The 14,224-nt window shown below is 38.7% G+C and overlaps 1 protein-coding gene across 11 annotated transcripts in view; it reads right to left on the bottom strand.

Moving 5' to 3' along the window:
- Positions 1–10,203: 10,203 nt before the first annotated feature.
- Rps6ka5 (ribosomal protein S6 kinase A5) overlaps positions 10,204–14,224 on the bottom strand; it is a 156,887-nt gene continuing 152,866 nt past the window's right edge. For all 11 annotated transcript variants that reach the window (XM_027419112.2, XM_027419114.2, XM_027419113.2 and 8 more), the window contains one exon: positions 10,204–13,916. In XM_027419112.2, coding sequence (XP_027274913.1) covers positions 13,677–13,916 — 240 coding nt within the window. In that variant the 3' untranslated portion in view covers positions 10,204–13,676. The remainder of the gene's footprint in view (positions 13,917–14,224) is intronic.

Here is a 14,224-nt window from a genome sequence, read left to right as displayed (position 1 = left end):
GCTCAGCCAACTGAAATGACAAGACATTCTACAAATTACCCAAGTGAGAAGATGTATTATAAACCCAGGCTTAGTCCTACAACACATACTACAACTTGTTACTAAAGTATTTGCTAGCAACAAATATTCAAAATCAATCTATTTTATACTGGGCACATCCTCGGATTCTACTTCATGCTAGTCACTATTCATTGCAATTCTAAATTTGACTGGCTATAGAACAAGTCTCCACTTTAAAATCCACCTCTTTGTTCTGCCCATTTTTTGGGATCAATGCACCTTAGTGAAGGTTTTTCTCCTGAACTGGTCGTAAGGAAGATGGTCAGGTACAAGTATCTCCATTTTGCAGGTGATTAAATAGAGGCACAAAATGGCTGGGTGATTGAGTCAGAGTCACCAAAATTGTCAGCCTGTACAGAATTATCTTCCTGCTTCCTTTCCACAAAACTACATTTTTCTTTAAAAGTGGAAAATTTATCTTAAAAGATTCCTCAAATCAAACCATTATTTTTCAAAATCAATACACACATATACATACCTACATCATACATACATACATACATACATACATACATACATATATATATATATATATATACACACACACACACACACACACATACCCATATAAACACTCACAGGTGCACTTCATAATACTGTTCTATTACTTAACTAGAAAATATTGTTTCTCTAAATAAATTATTAATGCAACTGAATTTTAAATAATCACAATGCAAGGAGCCTATTTAAAGCATGAATTTCACGTGTAATTTTAACAATTTCCACATAGGCCACCAGATTTAAAACACAACTTTCTATTACAGCCACAGTACTCTAACCCCCCAAAATACACACAAACTCAATACAGAAGCAGTATTTCAAAAGCTTACATAAGGAAGATTGCATATTGTCTGTATTTACCAATGTTTATATCTTTAGGTTTTGTAACATCTATACTGCTCAAATTAAAATTCTAATTAGGATTCTCAAAAATTCAAGTTTTTTCACTGCATGTATTCACCATTCGAAAAAAAATTGTGGATTTTTTGGAAGAGTTTGATTATCCTGACTTTAAAAAGTAACATCGGAGCTGACCCTGGTGGCAAACACCCAACAACTAGGGGGTGGAGGCAGGAGGATCAGAAGTTCAAGGTCATCTGTGGCTACATAGTGAGTCTGAGGCCAGCCTGGGCTACACAAGACCCTGTCTCAAAACCAAAACCAAAAATAAAAAACAAACATACAAAAAACAAGCAAGAGCCAACACCAGACTCAGAAGTAAGAACACTCCGTAGAGTGTTCTAGAGCATTCTGACAGGAGACTTTACTCCAACTGGATCAGAGGAAGCTGTCAACTGATTAACTAGAAATAAGTCTTTATCTCCCAGCCCAGTCTTGCTTTAAAAAAGATAAAGAACTAGACTGTGATGCAACATGATACTTATCCATATTCTTATATGTAGGCATATTTTATTATGAATCTATTAAGGGAAACATTTTAATAATTTCTATTACAAATCATTTCAAAACATTTGTCATTCCAAAAGATTAAAGTACTGATTTTATTGTATGGCAATATATATTCTTCACATTAAGATTTTTTTATTAAAAATAATCTGCAGTCTGAAAAAAAATCTATTCACGGTTGCTATAAAAAGCATTCTGAAATTTTCAAAGCCTAATTCATTTTCTCCAAAAGTCTTCGCCTCCTCCAGGAACCAATGCAATGTCATGTGGTGTCTCAATCAGTGGATAAAAAGATCTTTGGGTTCAGTTCTATACTGATAAAACTTTTAGGTTTTGTGAGTATAAATTACCCAAGAAAAAAGACATTTTAGGGCTGGAAGTATGGCTCAGAAGCAGGGTTTGTTTCATCCAAGACCTGAGTTTGGCCCCTCACCTCCAGCACTGTTTTTAAGAAATAAAAGATAAATGTTGGCATTATGAGCAACGAGATTACAAGTGGTTTTAATTTTGCAGTATTTAAAAAGTATTCTGGAGCCAAGTGGTGGCACACACCTTTAATCCCAGCACTCAGGAGGCAGAGGCAGGTGAATCTCTGTGAGTTCAAGGCCAGCCTGGTCTACTGAGCAAGTGCCAGGACAGGCTCCAAAGCTACAGAGAAATTCTGTCTTGGGAAGCACCCGCCCCTGAAAAAAGGTGAAAGTTAGACACCTCTAGTTTTCAATTATTTGGGAGGTCAAAGTGGGAGGCTCTCTGGGGCTCAGGCGTTAGAGGCCACCCTGGACAACACTGAGAGAAGCCCACTTCCCCCCAACAATCGTTTTAAATGTACTGTTCAGGAATCTTAGTGTACTCACAACTATTATAGCTACCTAGCTGCAGACTATCTCACCATCCCAAGCCTTGTAACACAACACACTAGTGGTCACCCAGACCCCTCACTCCCAGCATCCTGTGGAAAGCACCTATCTCCCAATCTTTATGGTTCTGCCTAGTCTATATCTTTAATATAAATGGAACTGTACAGTATGTGGACACTTGTGTTTGGCTTCTTTCATAAGTCATTTTAAGAGAGCCACTGTTCCAAGCACCAAACACAGGACACTCAGGGCTGTTGCTTGGCCCTTGGAATGCATCAGTGTAACCCAGTGATAGAATCCTTGCCTGGCATGTACAAAGACTCAGAACCACACACAAATTATTTTTTGACTCTGTGTTTGGAGTAAAGATAATTTACTTTTAGATGAAGTCGGTTTTTCTTCCCCCTTCCCCTTTCCTTCTCTGTCTTTTGCAACAGGGTCTCATCCCCCCCCCACCACTCCTCCTGCTCTATCTTTTGCAACAGGGTCTCATTTAACCCAGGCTGGCTTCAAACTCACTAGGTAGATGAGGGAACTATTATTTGAATTTTTTAAGATTTATGTGTATGAGTACTTTGCTCCATATATGTCTATGCATTGTGTGTGTGCCAGGTACCCTCAGAGGTCAGAGAGGATTGGATTCCCTGGAACCAGATTTATAGATGGTTGTGAGCGGCTATGTGGGCTCTAGGAATTGAACTGGGTCCTCGGCTAGAACCAGAGCTCTGACCTGCTTAGCTGGCTTTCTGGTTCCTACAGGAGGAAACTGACCTCATGATCTTCCTGCCTCCATCCCCAGGTACTAGGATTACACGTGCAAACACTCCAGAGTGGATGCAGTTTATGAGGGAGAAGGAATAACAAACACATTCAAACACTTCATTGACGGCAGTGTTTAGTAGTGACATGTGCCCAGAATGCATTTCCTCTTGATAACACTGACATTTAAGCTATTCTGGAAGACTAAGAACACAAAACACTTTTTAGTATCTCAATACATTTAATGAGTATTTAGTCACCTGTGAAATGTTTTTCAAAACTGAAGCTAAAATAGGAAACCTCGGTGTATTGATCAAATCTCATGTTAACACTTACAAAAAAGGAATTCCTCCCAGGGATTTATTTGTTCTCCATCTGTTCCTATGGGGTTTATTAATTTTTTCTTGTTTTTAAATAGTGTGTGTGCTTTATTACGTCATAAACAATATATCCTCACAATTTCTCTTTTTTGTCTAATACAAAAAAGAAGGCTATAATTAATAGAAGGACAACTATGTACAATAAGTACAAAAACTATAGAAAATATATACAGGCAATAAGTACATCAACAATGTAGAGTCCATTTGCATTTGATAAATTCAGAGAAAATAACTCCATTATCTATCCTATCTTTGTAAGTCCAAAGTCTTATACCTAATTTATTAAATTACCTTTTAGTGTCTCTCAAACTTTTATACTTACACCTCTTTAGCGAGTTTCTTTTCTGAACACACACTCTCACATACATGGAGACATGAGCTAACTGGGCATTTTCCTTTATTGCTCCTTCACCCTATTTTTGAGACAGGGTCTATAAATAAGCCCTCAGTCTCACCATTTTGCTAGACTGGCTGGTCAACCAGGTCCCAGTATCAGCCTGTCTCTGCCTCCCAATGCTGGGTTTACAGATGACATCTCTGGGTGCCAGGGATCCCAACTCTGGTCCTCATGCTTGTGTGGCAGGCACTCTGCTTGTGGAGCCACCTTTCCAGCCCCTGATTTGATGGCAGGGCTCACTATGCAGCCCAGGGAGGTCTAAACTCTCAATTGTGCTATTTCAGCCTCTATAGTGCTGATCACAGGTATGTGTCATGACATCACAGCTACTTTGCAGACTTTTAGCTCAAATTGTTCAATAATTACACTTCAAAGCAAGCTTTTCATGTGCTTATATTGTCTGTTGGAAGTCTCAACTTAAATACATATAATTAAGTGATTTTAGTCTTCAATGGTAGTTTACAAATCTGATGTACTGGGCTAGTCTTCATGTAATTTTTTTCCCCTGGCACTGGGGATTGAACCCAGGACCTGGCCCCACTAGGCAAATACTCTACACTGAGATAGAACTCCAGTCCATATAATTACAAAATTAGAATTTTTTTATATAAAATACAATGTGGTCATCCTAAATGTCCCAGTTTCTCTCTGTCACATGTTTCAGAATATCCAGTGATAAGTACTAAAGATCAGTCAGCAACAGATGACCAGATAAATAAGATATATATGTGTGTGTGTGTGTGTGCACGCTCACACGCATTATTGCTATAAAGAAGCATTATTTAGCCATATAGAAGAAATTAAATTGAGTCATTCACAGGAAAATGAGGAGAATTGGAGACGAGCATGCTGGTCAAAGAGGACAAAGGATTTCATGCTCTCTTTCATATGTGGGGGTACGATGACCTGAAAGTAGGGGAAGGATGATTGCTACTATTAGGGAAGGGATCCAGAGAAGGTGATAGTAGGGAGGGTGGATATAACCAAAGCACAAGATACTAGTGTATGAAACCATCAAGGAGAAGTCCATCAGTCTACATAATTAACATGCAGAAAAAAAAAAAAAGAGTCAGAAACCACTTAGGATCCTGTCTATAAAAAGACAAAAAAAGCGCCTTATCTTTATATCTAATTGTTGGTATCTAGAATAATAATATCTGGTCTGAAGCAGGGGTACAAAACCGTAATGAAGACCTGTAACATGAGAGGAATCTGGTGCCCTCTCACAACTCAGCAACCACCAAAAATGATTACCAGCAGATTTCTGCTCTTGGCCATAGGTGGAGCAGCTTAGCCGGAGGTAGAAAAGGCATTGAAACAACCATGAAAGCTAACAGAAATATACATACTTATATATGCATATATGTATCTGTGTATGTATATATTATATATATCAGCAATAACGGGTACCAGGGAGCAAATGGGCACAGGCTTAGCTCAGGAGCAGCAGCACGCCAAGGTGGGCACCACCGCCAACTCTGACTTTTTGGAAAGTGCTGCAAACAGCTTGACAGAAAGCAGCAGTGCACTAAGTTTAAGAAAGCAAAGTTGGAGCTTGGGTTAGAATTTGAGGACAAAGTCCCAGAGAGGAGACCACCACAAGAAAATAAACAAGGAAGTGCTAATTATAATATCTCCTGGAGGTGCCTGTCAATCCTAAACTCACATGCACAAGGCCATGCTTCAGGACTCTGGCAAAGGCAGCAAATGGGAACTAGAAGAGCTGGCCAGAGGTCTTAACAGCTCTTGGTGCTGAGGAGACAGGTGTGGGAATTCAGGATCATCATGGCAAAGTGGTCCCAATAAATACCCCAGATTTTCAATTGGAAACCCACAGTGGCTAATCGCTAGGAGTAACAGCAGAATTTAATATGTAAGTCCCAATTCAGCCTAGCATCAATCCTTGATGCAATCACACTGGTCTGTCTTCATGTCACATGATAGCCAAAAGGAAACATAACCCTCATGGGAGAAGACAACACAATCCAGAGCCCTATGATCTTTAAAAGACAATAAGGCATCTGATAAACTCACAAGGCAAGCCATAAACAAGACAAAAATGACTGAAACACAAGAGAAAATGCGAACAGAAACAACCAACATGTAATAATTCACTGTTTTATGTTTTTTAGAGTTCTGAAATAATTTTTTAATTAATATGTTCAAGAATATAAAAAGGAAGATTGGGAATTCACTAGGGATTTGGAGTATATGGAAGAGTCAATGAATATTTTAGAGCTTGATATAATATATGAAATTAAATTTCAAATTCAATAGACATAGGAAAAGAGGGATCAACTGAACTAGAGGGCAGGTTGGTAAAATTTATATAGGTTCAAGTACAGGAAGAAATAAAGATGGGAAATATAGGAAAGTTGGGGAGATAGTAAAGAACATGGTGCAGAGGCTTTGGAGAATCCCAACAAGGAAGACAGAGAGAATGGGTTTGGAACAGTGACTTGAGGAATAACCCATTAGGAACTTGTAGGAAGGAAAGTCACCAATCAACAGATTCCCTATGCTTGTTTATTTTCCCTTTAAAAGTAAGACCACACAGAAGCACTTCTACTCAAACTTTTGAAAACAAAGACAAAATCTTAAAGGTGGCCAAAGAGCAGTAGGTGATGGTAATACCTGTAATTCCATCACTAGATGGGGTTGAGTCTGAAAGACGTCCAGCTCGAGGCCAGACTAGGTGGTAGAGTGTGATCCTGTCTCAACTGTCCCCCTCCAGTGTGGCTAGAGCAAAGATATCTTACCTTCAAAACAAGACTTATGGCAGACTTTGCCACAGAATTTAAGGAATGGAATGGCATTTTTAAAGTGGCATGCCTAGGATTTCATACTCAGTGGAAGTATCCTTCAAAATTAAAGTCAACATTGAACTGTACATTTTAAGTGCTTGATTCATACTGACAGGCAAATCTTATCCCAACGAAGGTGTTAAAAAAAAGCAAAATAAATATTAAAAAAATAAAAAAGAGAGAGTTCACTGGTGGCAGATCTAGCATTAGAAGAAACAGTGTTTCAGAAAATGAAGTTTTAGTCAAGGACAGAACTCAGGTGACAGTGGTCCTGAAGATGATACAATGTAGTAATGTCACAGCTGCCTTGTCTGTCAAACATGCTGAATTTTTCCCTAATGGTGAACACATCTAGCTGTATTCCACAGATTAAAAACCCATTCATTTTTATTTATTTTCCTTTTCCATTATGTGTCTGTGTAAGTATGTGCGCTTAAGTGCAAGTCCCATGAGGCCAGAGGCCCTGGGTCCCCCTGGAGCTGCAGTAATGGTGGTTGTGAGCTGCCTGACAGGGGTGCTGAAAACTGAACTATAGTCCTCTGCAAGCACAGTATGTCCTCTTATCCACTGGGCTGTCTTTACAACCCCACATAACACCATTTTAAAAAGAACTCTCCAGACAGAAAAGATAATCTCAGGTGAAAATAAGGCAGGCTAAGATGGGATAGAAATCATCAGAAAGTATAAAATCAAAGGTCAATAAAATATACACTTTAAAACGCCTTATGCAAAATCTTGTTTTATTTTAAAAGAGGGCAAAGGTAAATATTAGTCAAGGGGGAAATAGGGAAAATGGAAAAGAAAACAAATGTTACCATGGCATACTTAAAAGCAGACATCAGCAATCAATTAAACAGTTTACACACACTTCTATTTGGGGCCACTCTTCCATCAAACAAACAAAACCCAAAACTCCAAAACACTTCACTGAGGTTCATGTAGGATGCATTACTGTACACAGACTTGTAACTGACAAATGGAAAAGTGATGCAAGAAAAAGCACACATATCAAGGGTGGGGACTCCAGTGCAGCTAAGCAAGCCAGCACAGATGGCCACGGAGAGAAATGGGATCCATCTGGCCTACGGCTTGACTGGACTTTTGACTCCTAATATCCACACAGAGCATAAGGAATGTTGCTCTTTCCCCATTAATCTTTTGCTGAGATGGATTCTTAGCTTTTCATAAAGCTGTGAGAGAACAGTTTTATCAATGATCACAGCTCAACTTATTCTCACCAAGTTTTGAGCCCTCCATCTACAGGTGTGTGCACCACCTCTGAGAGAACTATGCCAAGTGCACATGGAATGCCAACCTTATTCCTCTATGTGTGCATGTGGCTTCCTCTTCTTTAAAAACAACATGCTGGGAAGGCATGCTGAGATGTTTGCCAAAACCTTGGCACTTAAGGGTTCATGTTTTATGTGCCAAAGCATCTGTTTCCCTTCTCATCCACTGCTTTAGTTAGGGTTTCCATTGCTTCTAGGAGACACCATGACCTCGGCAACTCTTACAAAGGAAAACATTTCATTGGTGTGGCTTGCTTACAGTTTCAGAAGTTCAATCCATTATTGAAGCATGGCCGTGTGCAGGTAGACACGGTGCTGGAGAAGTAGCTGAGAGTCCTGTATCTTGCAGGCAACAGGAAATGGTCTCTCACACTGAGAGTAGCTTGAGCATAGACCTCAAAGCTCACTCCCACAGTGACACACTTCCTCGAACAAGGCCACACCTCCTAATAGTGTCACTCCCTATGAGCTTATGGGGGCCAATTACATTCAAACTACCACACTCACCTAGAGATGAGCATTATTATATACAGAATTAGTTCTTTTACTAGTGCTTATAGTCTTAGCCACCAGGACAGGAGCAGAGAACCTACAGGTCACCGTGAAGAATAACTAAATGCTCACCATAGTCATGGGTATTTATTTAATGAGGTTAACTGGCACTTGTTCATTCCAGGAAGCAGGGCTCATTTTATACAACCAACCTTTTGAAGAGAAAAATATCACCCAGGTAAAATGCCACTTGCCTTAACCTTACTGGATTCTAAAGTAAAGCAAACAAGATGACTGATAAATGACTGATAATTTCCAAATCTGTCTACAAGAAGAAATATCAGAAAAATAAACCCATGGTATTTTTTGAAAAATTGCTAATGTTTCTTTTTCTTTTCTTTCTTTTTTTTAAATATGGGACTTCAAAGATTTAAAAAACCTCCTAACATAAAAAGGGACAAGAATAAAATTGGATTTCCAAAATGGACAAACTTTTATAAATGCATAAACATGAAATGTGTTATACAATCAAAGAGGATGAAGTAAACAACATGATGCCAGGCACCATCCCTAGATTCCCATGATCCGATAGTCAGATGACATAAGAAATACCGATTTTGCGCATCTTTAGAATTCAAGGCCTTATACCCAGTCAAGTACCATTCTAGCTAAATGTTAGAATGTAAATTTTTTTTTTTGCTCCCTCCCACCTTAGAATGTAAAATGTCACATGTCCTTCCTCCTATCCCAGCTTAATTTCCCAACAAGGGAAATTAAGCCTGGTGAATCTAGTACCAAGAATTCTGTCTTTTAATCTAAGTTTCCTAATGTAAAATGCCAGCCTTTTTCTCATGGTTAGAAATGGTGATGGCACTCACCCTGAGTAAGAAGATACACACTTGGGGGTTGCTTTGGTCTCTCACTCGTTTTCAGGCCAGCCTTAGGGAGAACAAATGGCACCTGTTTACTTCACAAATTCACCAAATAGGATGAGCAGCAAGCCAGAGGTAGGGGAAGAATCACCCTGAATGGAAATGTGCTAGTTTCTATGATTAAACCGGGATATGGGACTGGATGCATATTGAAAGGGGCTCAGTGGAAAGTGATACTGACAATTAGGACAGAAGTGGGGTTCATCAAATGTTATGTTGCAGTCTCTTTGAAAACACACCCCTTCCCCTCACAGTAACAAGATCTCACTAAGCAGCCTGGGCAGACCTGGATCTCCTAACTCTGCCTCAGCCCCATGAGTGCTGCAGTCACAGGCATGGGATGCCATGTTTGTCAAATAAATAACTACTCCTAAGGAAAACATTCTTACCAAAGAATGTCACAATTGAGAGTGAAGTTACTTACTAAGATGTGAATAAAACTTGGGTTAATATAGCTGCTCTTTTCTTTGAGCAGGTCATACCTGTAACATTTGAGACATCCCCTGCTCTGAATCTTATGGGTTCCCCCATCCTTGAATTAAGAGTGACTTATGGGGGCCGGGAATAGTGTCTCTTGCCTTGTGGTGGATCTCTGTGACTTTGAGGCCAGCCTGGTCTACAGATTGAGTGCCAGGACAGCCAGGGCTTTTTAGAGAGACCCTGTTTCAAAACAAACCAAAAAAAAGTGACTTGTGTTTCATGAGAGCTTGTTATGTTCATTTTAGTAATGGATGATGACATCAAGTGGCAATGGGCATTCACATGGTATATTAGAGACCAGAAATTGGGGTGTCTGCATGTAAGACATTTGAGAGGCATAGCAGTGTTAATTGAAGGTATTTTATTCTAATAATTCATCTATGAGACAATTTTTCTGACAGAATTTAAGTAACAAGAATTTAATTTAGTAGACCAAGGAGTATTAGAAGTGTTACCACACAGGCACCCCAATTGTGCTGTTTTTATTGGCCTCTGGGAAACAACTCAAAGTTACCAGGAGCTCTAAGGCATAAGAGCGAATAATTAAAAATCTCCAACATTTTAAAGCAGCTTGTTCTTAGTAAATCTAACAAAAATACATGTTTGAAATAGAAGAAAAGTGGTCTGGTGGTGCACACCTTTAATCCCAGAACTCAGGAGGCAGAGACAGGCAGATCTCTGAGTCTGAGGCCAGCCTGGTCTATAGAGAGAGTTGAAGGACAGCCAGAGCTATACAGAGAAACCCTGCCTCCAAAAACCAAAAGGAAAAAAAAATAAATAGAAGAAAAGTGAACAAGTCGACAATAAATTATATGCTTTTATAAAATCCTTGAGTTTATATTTAAAGGATTTCCTTTATTAAAAAAGAACAAATCACTCACTGTTACCCTAGTAAGATTCTTTAAAACAATCACCTTACATTTAAAATATAGCCATTTGCATAATTATTTAATTAGAAGTAATCTCAAAAGAAAAAGGCAGTTTTCATGCACAATGAACCTGCAACTTTTCAAGACAAATAATTATGCAGAAATTCACTTCACTCCAATAATTTAATAGTTTCTATAGAGGTTTGGTAGAACTGATGGATTTCAAGATAGGTAAATTAGTTCATTCAGCAACAGGATCTAGCGTAACTACAAAAAACTGGTCTACTTTAGTTCTGTTCCCCTATCACATCCCTTTTCTTATTATCATTGCCTTTCAATATATTAGACATATGCAATTACAAAATGTGTGACTCCGGATATACAGTGGTATAAATTATAAACAACATAACCAATAAAGAAGATTGGCATGGTTTGGGTCTACCCCAAAACTATTGTCATAAAGGGAACCTAAAGCGGGTATTTATTTTTCTTTGATCTGCTTCTATTTTACTCCAAAAATCAAGTCACTTCATTAATATTTTGTGCACTGGAAGAGGACATGGAAAGCCCTGGAGCTGGAGGTTCAGGCTGTAGTAAGCTGTCTGACATGGATGCTAGGAATGGAATTTACATCCTTCTGAGAGCAGTGTCTGCTCTTAACGCTTAGTCACCTCTCCAGACCCTCACTTAATAGTTTTGCATGTAGCATTTGTATTGTGTAATTTTCATGTGACCAAATGAAACTTCTATGATTCTGAAAGGATGACTTGCTGTCCGCTAACACAGAATCAGCAAGGGATCATTAGGTGCTGTCTTTCAGGCTCTTAGAAACTGGGTGGTGGTGGAACATCTTACCGAAGGCCTGGGCTGTGAGTTTCCTGAGGTCTTTTCTATATGATTCAATGAGGCTCAACAGTTGCAGAGAGCCTTACTTTTTCTTCTTACTCTACCTGACTTTTGCCCATTTCAGTGACTATCAAATCCTCCAGAAGACACAAGGTGAAGAAATGAAAAGCCCATCAATTTCCAATGTTCACATGAACTAATCAATCATGAGGAGGGCTGAGCCTCTTTTCTGAATTACTTTTTGCTGACAGCACAGTCTCCTTAGTTTGGACTTTACCAGGACTCATATTTACAAATGACTTCAAGAACTGACTTATAAACATTTCCAAATACAACCCAAATACATCTGGTGTAAAAATAAGTGGACATATTCTTATTAAAAATCTGTGCCCAAGGACATCACATTTTGTGAAGCAGCTACAGCTTATAATTAACTCACAGTTTCCTATCATTACTAGAAATTACTGAAAGCTAGGAGTATAAAATTTTTATTGACTAGCCATTTGGCCAGACTACTGTGAACAAAAAGTGAACAGGATAATAATAATGTTTTGAAAATATTTTAATATTTGTCATTTTTGTTGGCTATCCTATTAATATATACAATGAATTAGTAATAAATATACTACCATTACACAGAATGCAGTATTTTTAGTACTTATCACTGGTTGAAATTAATGCTGTTATCACCTTAAGAAAGAAATAAATAGGTCCAAATTCCAAACTAATGCTGAAGAGTCATCACTAATAAAACTGTAAAATAAACATGTTGGGCAGTATCTTTTTAAACATGATTCTTGTAAACATAGCAAAGATAATTTTTCTCAGACCTGACATTCCATGTAATGGCTTTAAAGAAAAAAAAAACATAAAAATCCTGTAATTTCTTTTTTTGCATAGGGAATTAATCAGTTTGTATTAATTGTAAAATGCGGCAGTCTTTCAATGAAATGTCTTCATGGCATAGCACTTGTTGTCTGTATCAATTCAGAACTTTTGAGCAATAAAAGTGCTCTGCATAAGTTTATAAAATGCCTTATGGATTTAAAATTTAACAGAAACATTTCAAAACAAGTATAGGTATGGTTCTAAAATATTATGTACATAATATATGACTACAGGAGAAAATGCCTCACTGTAGTGCAACACAGTGTACAGATATGAAGCACAGTGTTGAGTATTATTTCCCTTTACTTTTCCTCATATTGGTGCATAAGTGGCTAATGAGTCATTATACAACATGTCCCCTTCTACTTGCTGAGAGAAAGCAGAAGAGGGATGTGAGGACAAATTAAAGTAGATAATGAAAAGAATGGCAAAAATACAGTACATATGCTTTAAACAGTGCACCTTATAAGACAGACTGCAATACTCATACTACTTTATAAAGTGCTGTGTTACATAAACCAAGAGACATGTACCTTAATTCCTGTAATAACCATTAAAACAAACTGCCAAGAAAGAGCAGTGCAAAATTAAAAACAAACATAGCTTAGCATGCAGCTCAGATGGCCCCAAGTGCAGAACATAGGACCTCAAGTTCTTAAATATTTTTTAACATTTTAGAAAAAGATGAATAATAGCAGGTTATCAGCATATATGACCATTAAAATAAAAACAATAAGTTAAAACTCTCTTTTAAGAAACAAGCCACACATAAAGTTCATTATAGCATCTTTTTAAAAATCAGACCTTTTTCTCTTGCAAATCACTCTCAAAGGGAGCAAGTCTCTTAAAAACCTTGTCCACCAGGCACAGCAGAAGTTGTCAAGTCTTCTTGGCAGACATGTGAATTCCGTGACTTATCTAACCAGTCACTAAAATGTCAGAAACCTTTGCTGTTTCGAGAAGAAACTTGAGCTGGCGTCATGCTAGTCCACTAACAAGTATAACATATCCTCTATTCACAGTAATGCTGTCTGTCCAGTGCTTTTGGACAAGAATAACCAAACAGGTTTCCCCGGAAAAAGAAAATTCATTAAGAGGCAGATTCCAATGAGAACAATGGGAGACATCTTTTTAAAGCACAGAACATACCTCAGGCACATGCTGAGGGAACTAAGGTGCAAGGGTCAGCCAAGACATCCTACCATTCCCACAGCACTCAGTCCGAGAACTGGAAGAGGGTGTCTGGGTTACTGCTGTCTGTAGGGTTGCCGGGCTGCAGCGTCTTGGTGGGTGTTGTTTTGCCATGGGAATGGGAAGAGGATGAGCGGGAGCTCTCGCTGGAGCTGCTGCGTGTCTCTGTGCTGGTGCTTGTCCTCTTCATCTTCCTTCTCTTAGCCAAAGGGGCCTTGTCCACATTCTGAAGGCAAAACCCTTCTCTCTTGTATTTGTTAAAGGCCTGGGGAGAAAGGGGTCATGAGGATAACAGCATGGAAGACTGCTTAACAGTTCTGATTTTAAGCAGAACACAGCTTTTCTGGCAACCACAGTTCCAAGTAGCTCTTGGAACAAAGCTGGGAAAACTTTCCATCCAGTCCTCAAGACCAGGACAAAGTTCTCTGGGTGTTAGGTGTGGAGCAAGGCCTCCACGCACATGGCAGGCAAGTGCTCTGACACCAGACAACTGTGTGAACTGTACCAGCCGAGCTGTCTCGGCACCATGATTAGTACAATTATTTTAAATGTATTAATGGGTATTATGTCTCC

Source organism: Cricetulus griseus, chromosome 5 (assembly GCF_003668045.3).
Source record: "Cricetulus griseus strain 17A/GY chromosome 5, alternate assembly CriGri-PICRH-1.0, whole genome shotgun sequence".
Taxonomy (NCBI): Eukaryota; Metazoa; Chordata; class Mammalia; order Rodentia; family Cricetidae; genus Cricetulus; species Cricetulus griseus.
Note: the sequence above shows the minus strand (reverse complement) of the source record. Positions and strands in the feature narration are given on the sequence as shown.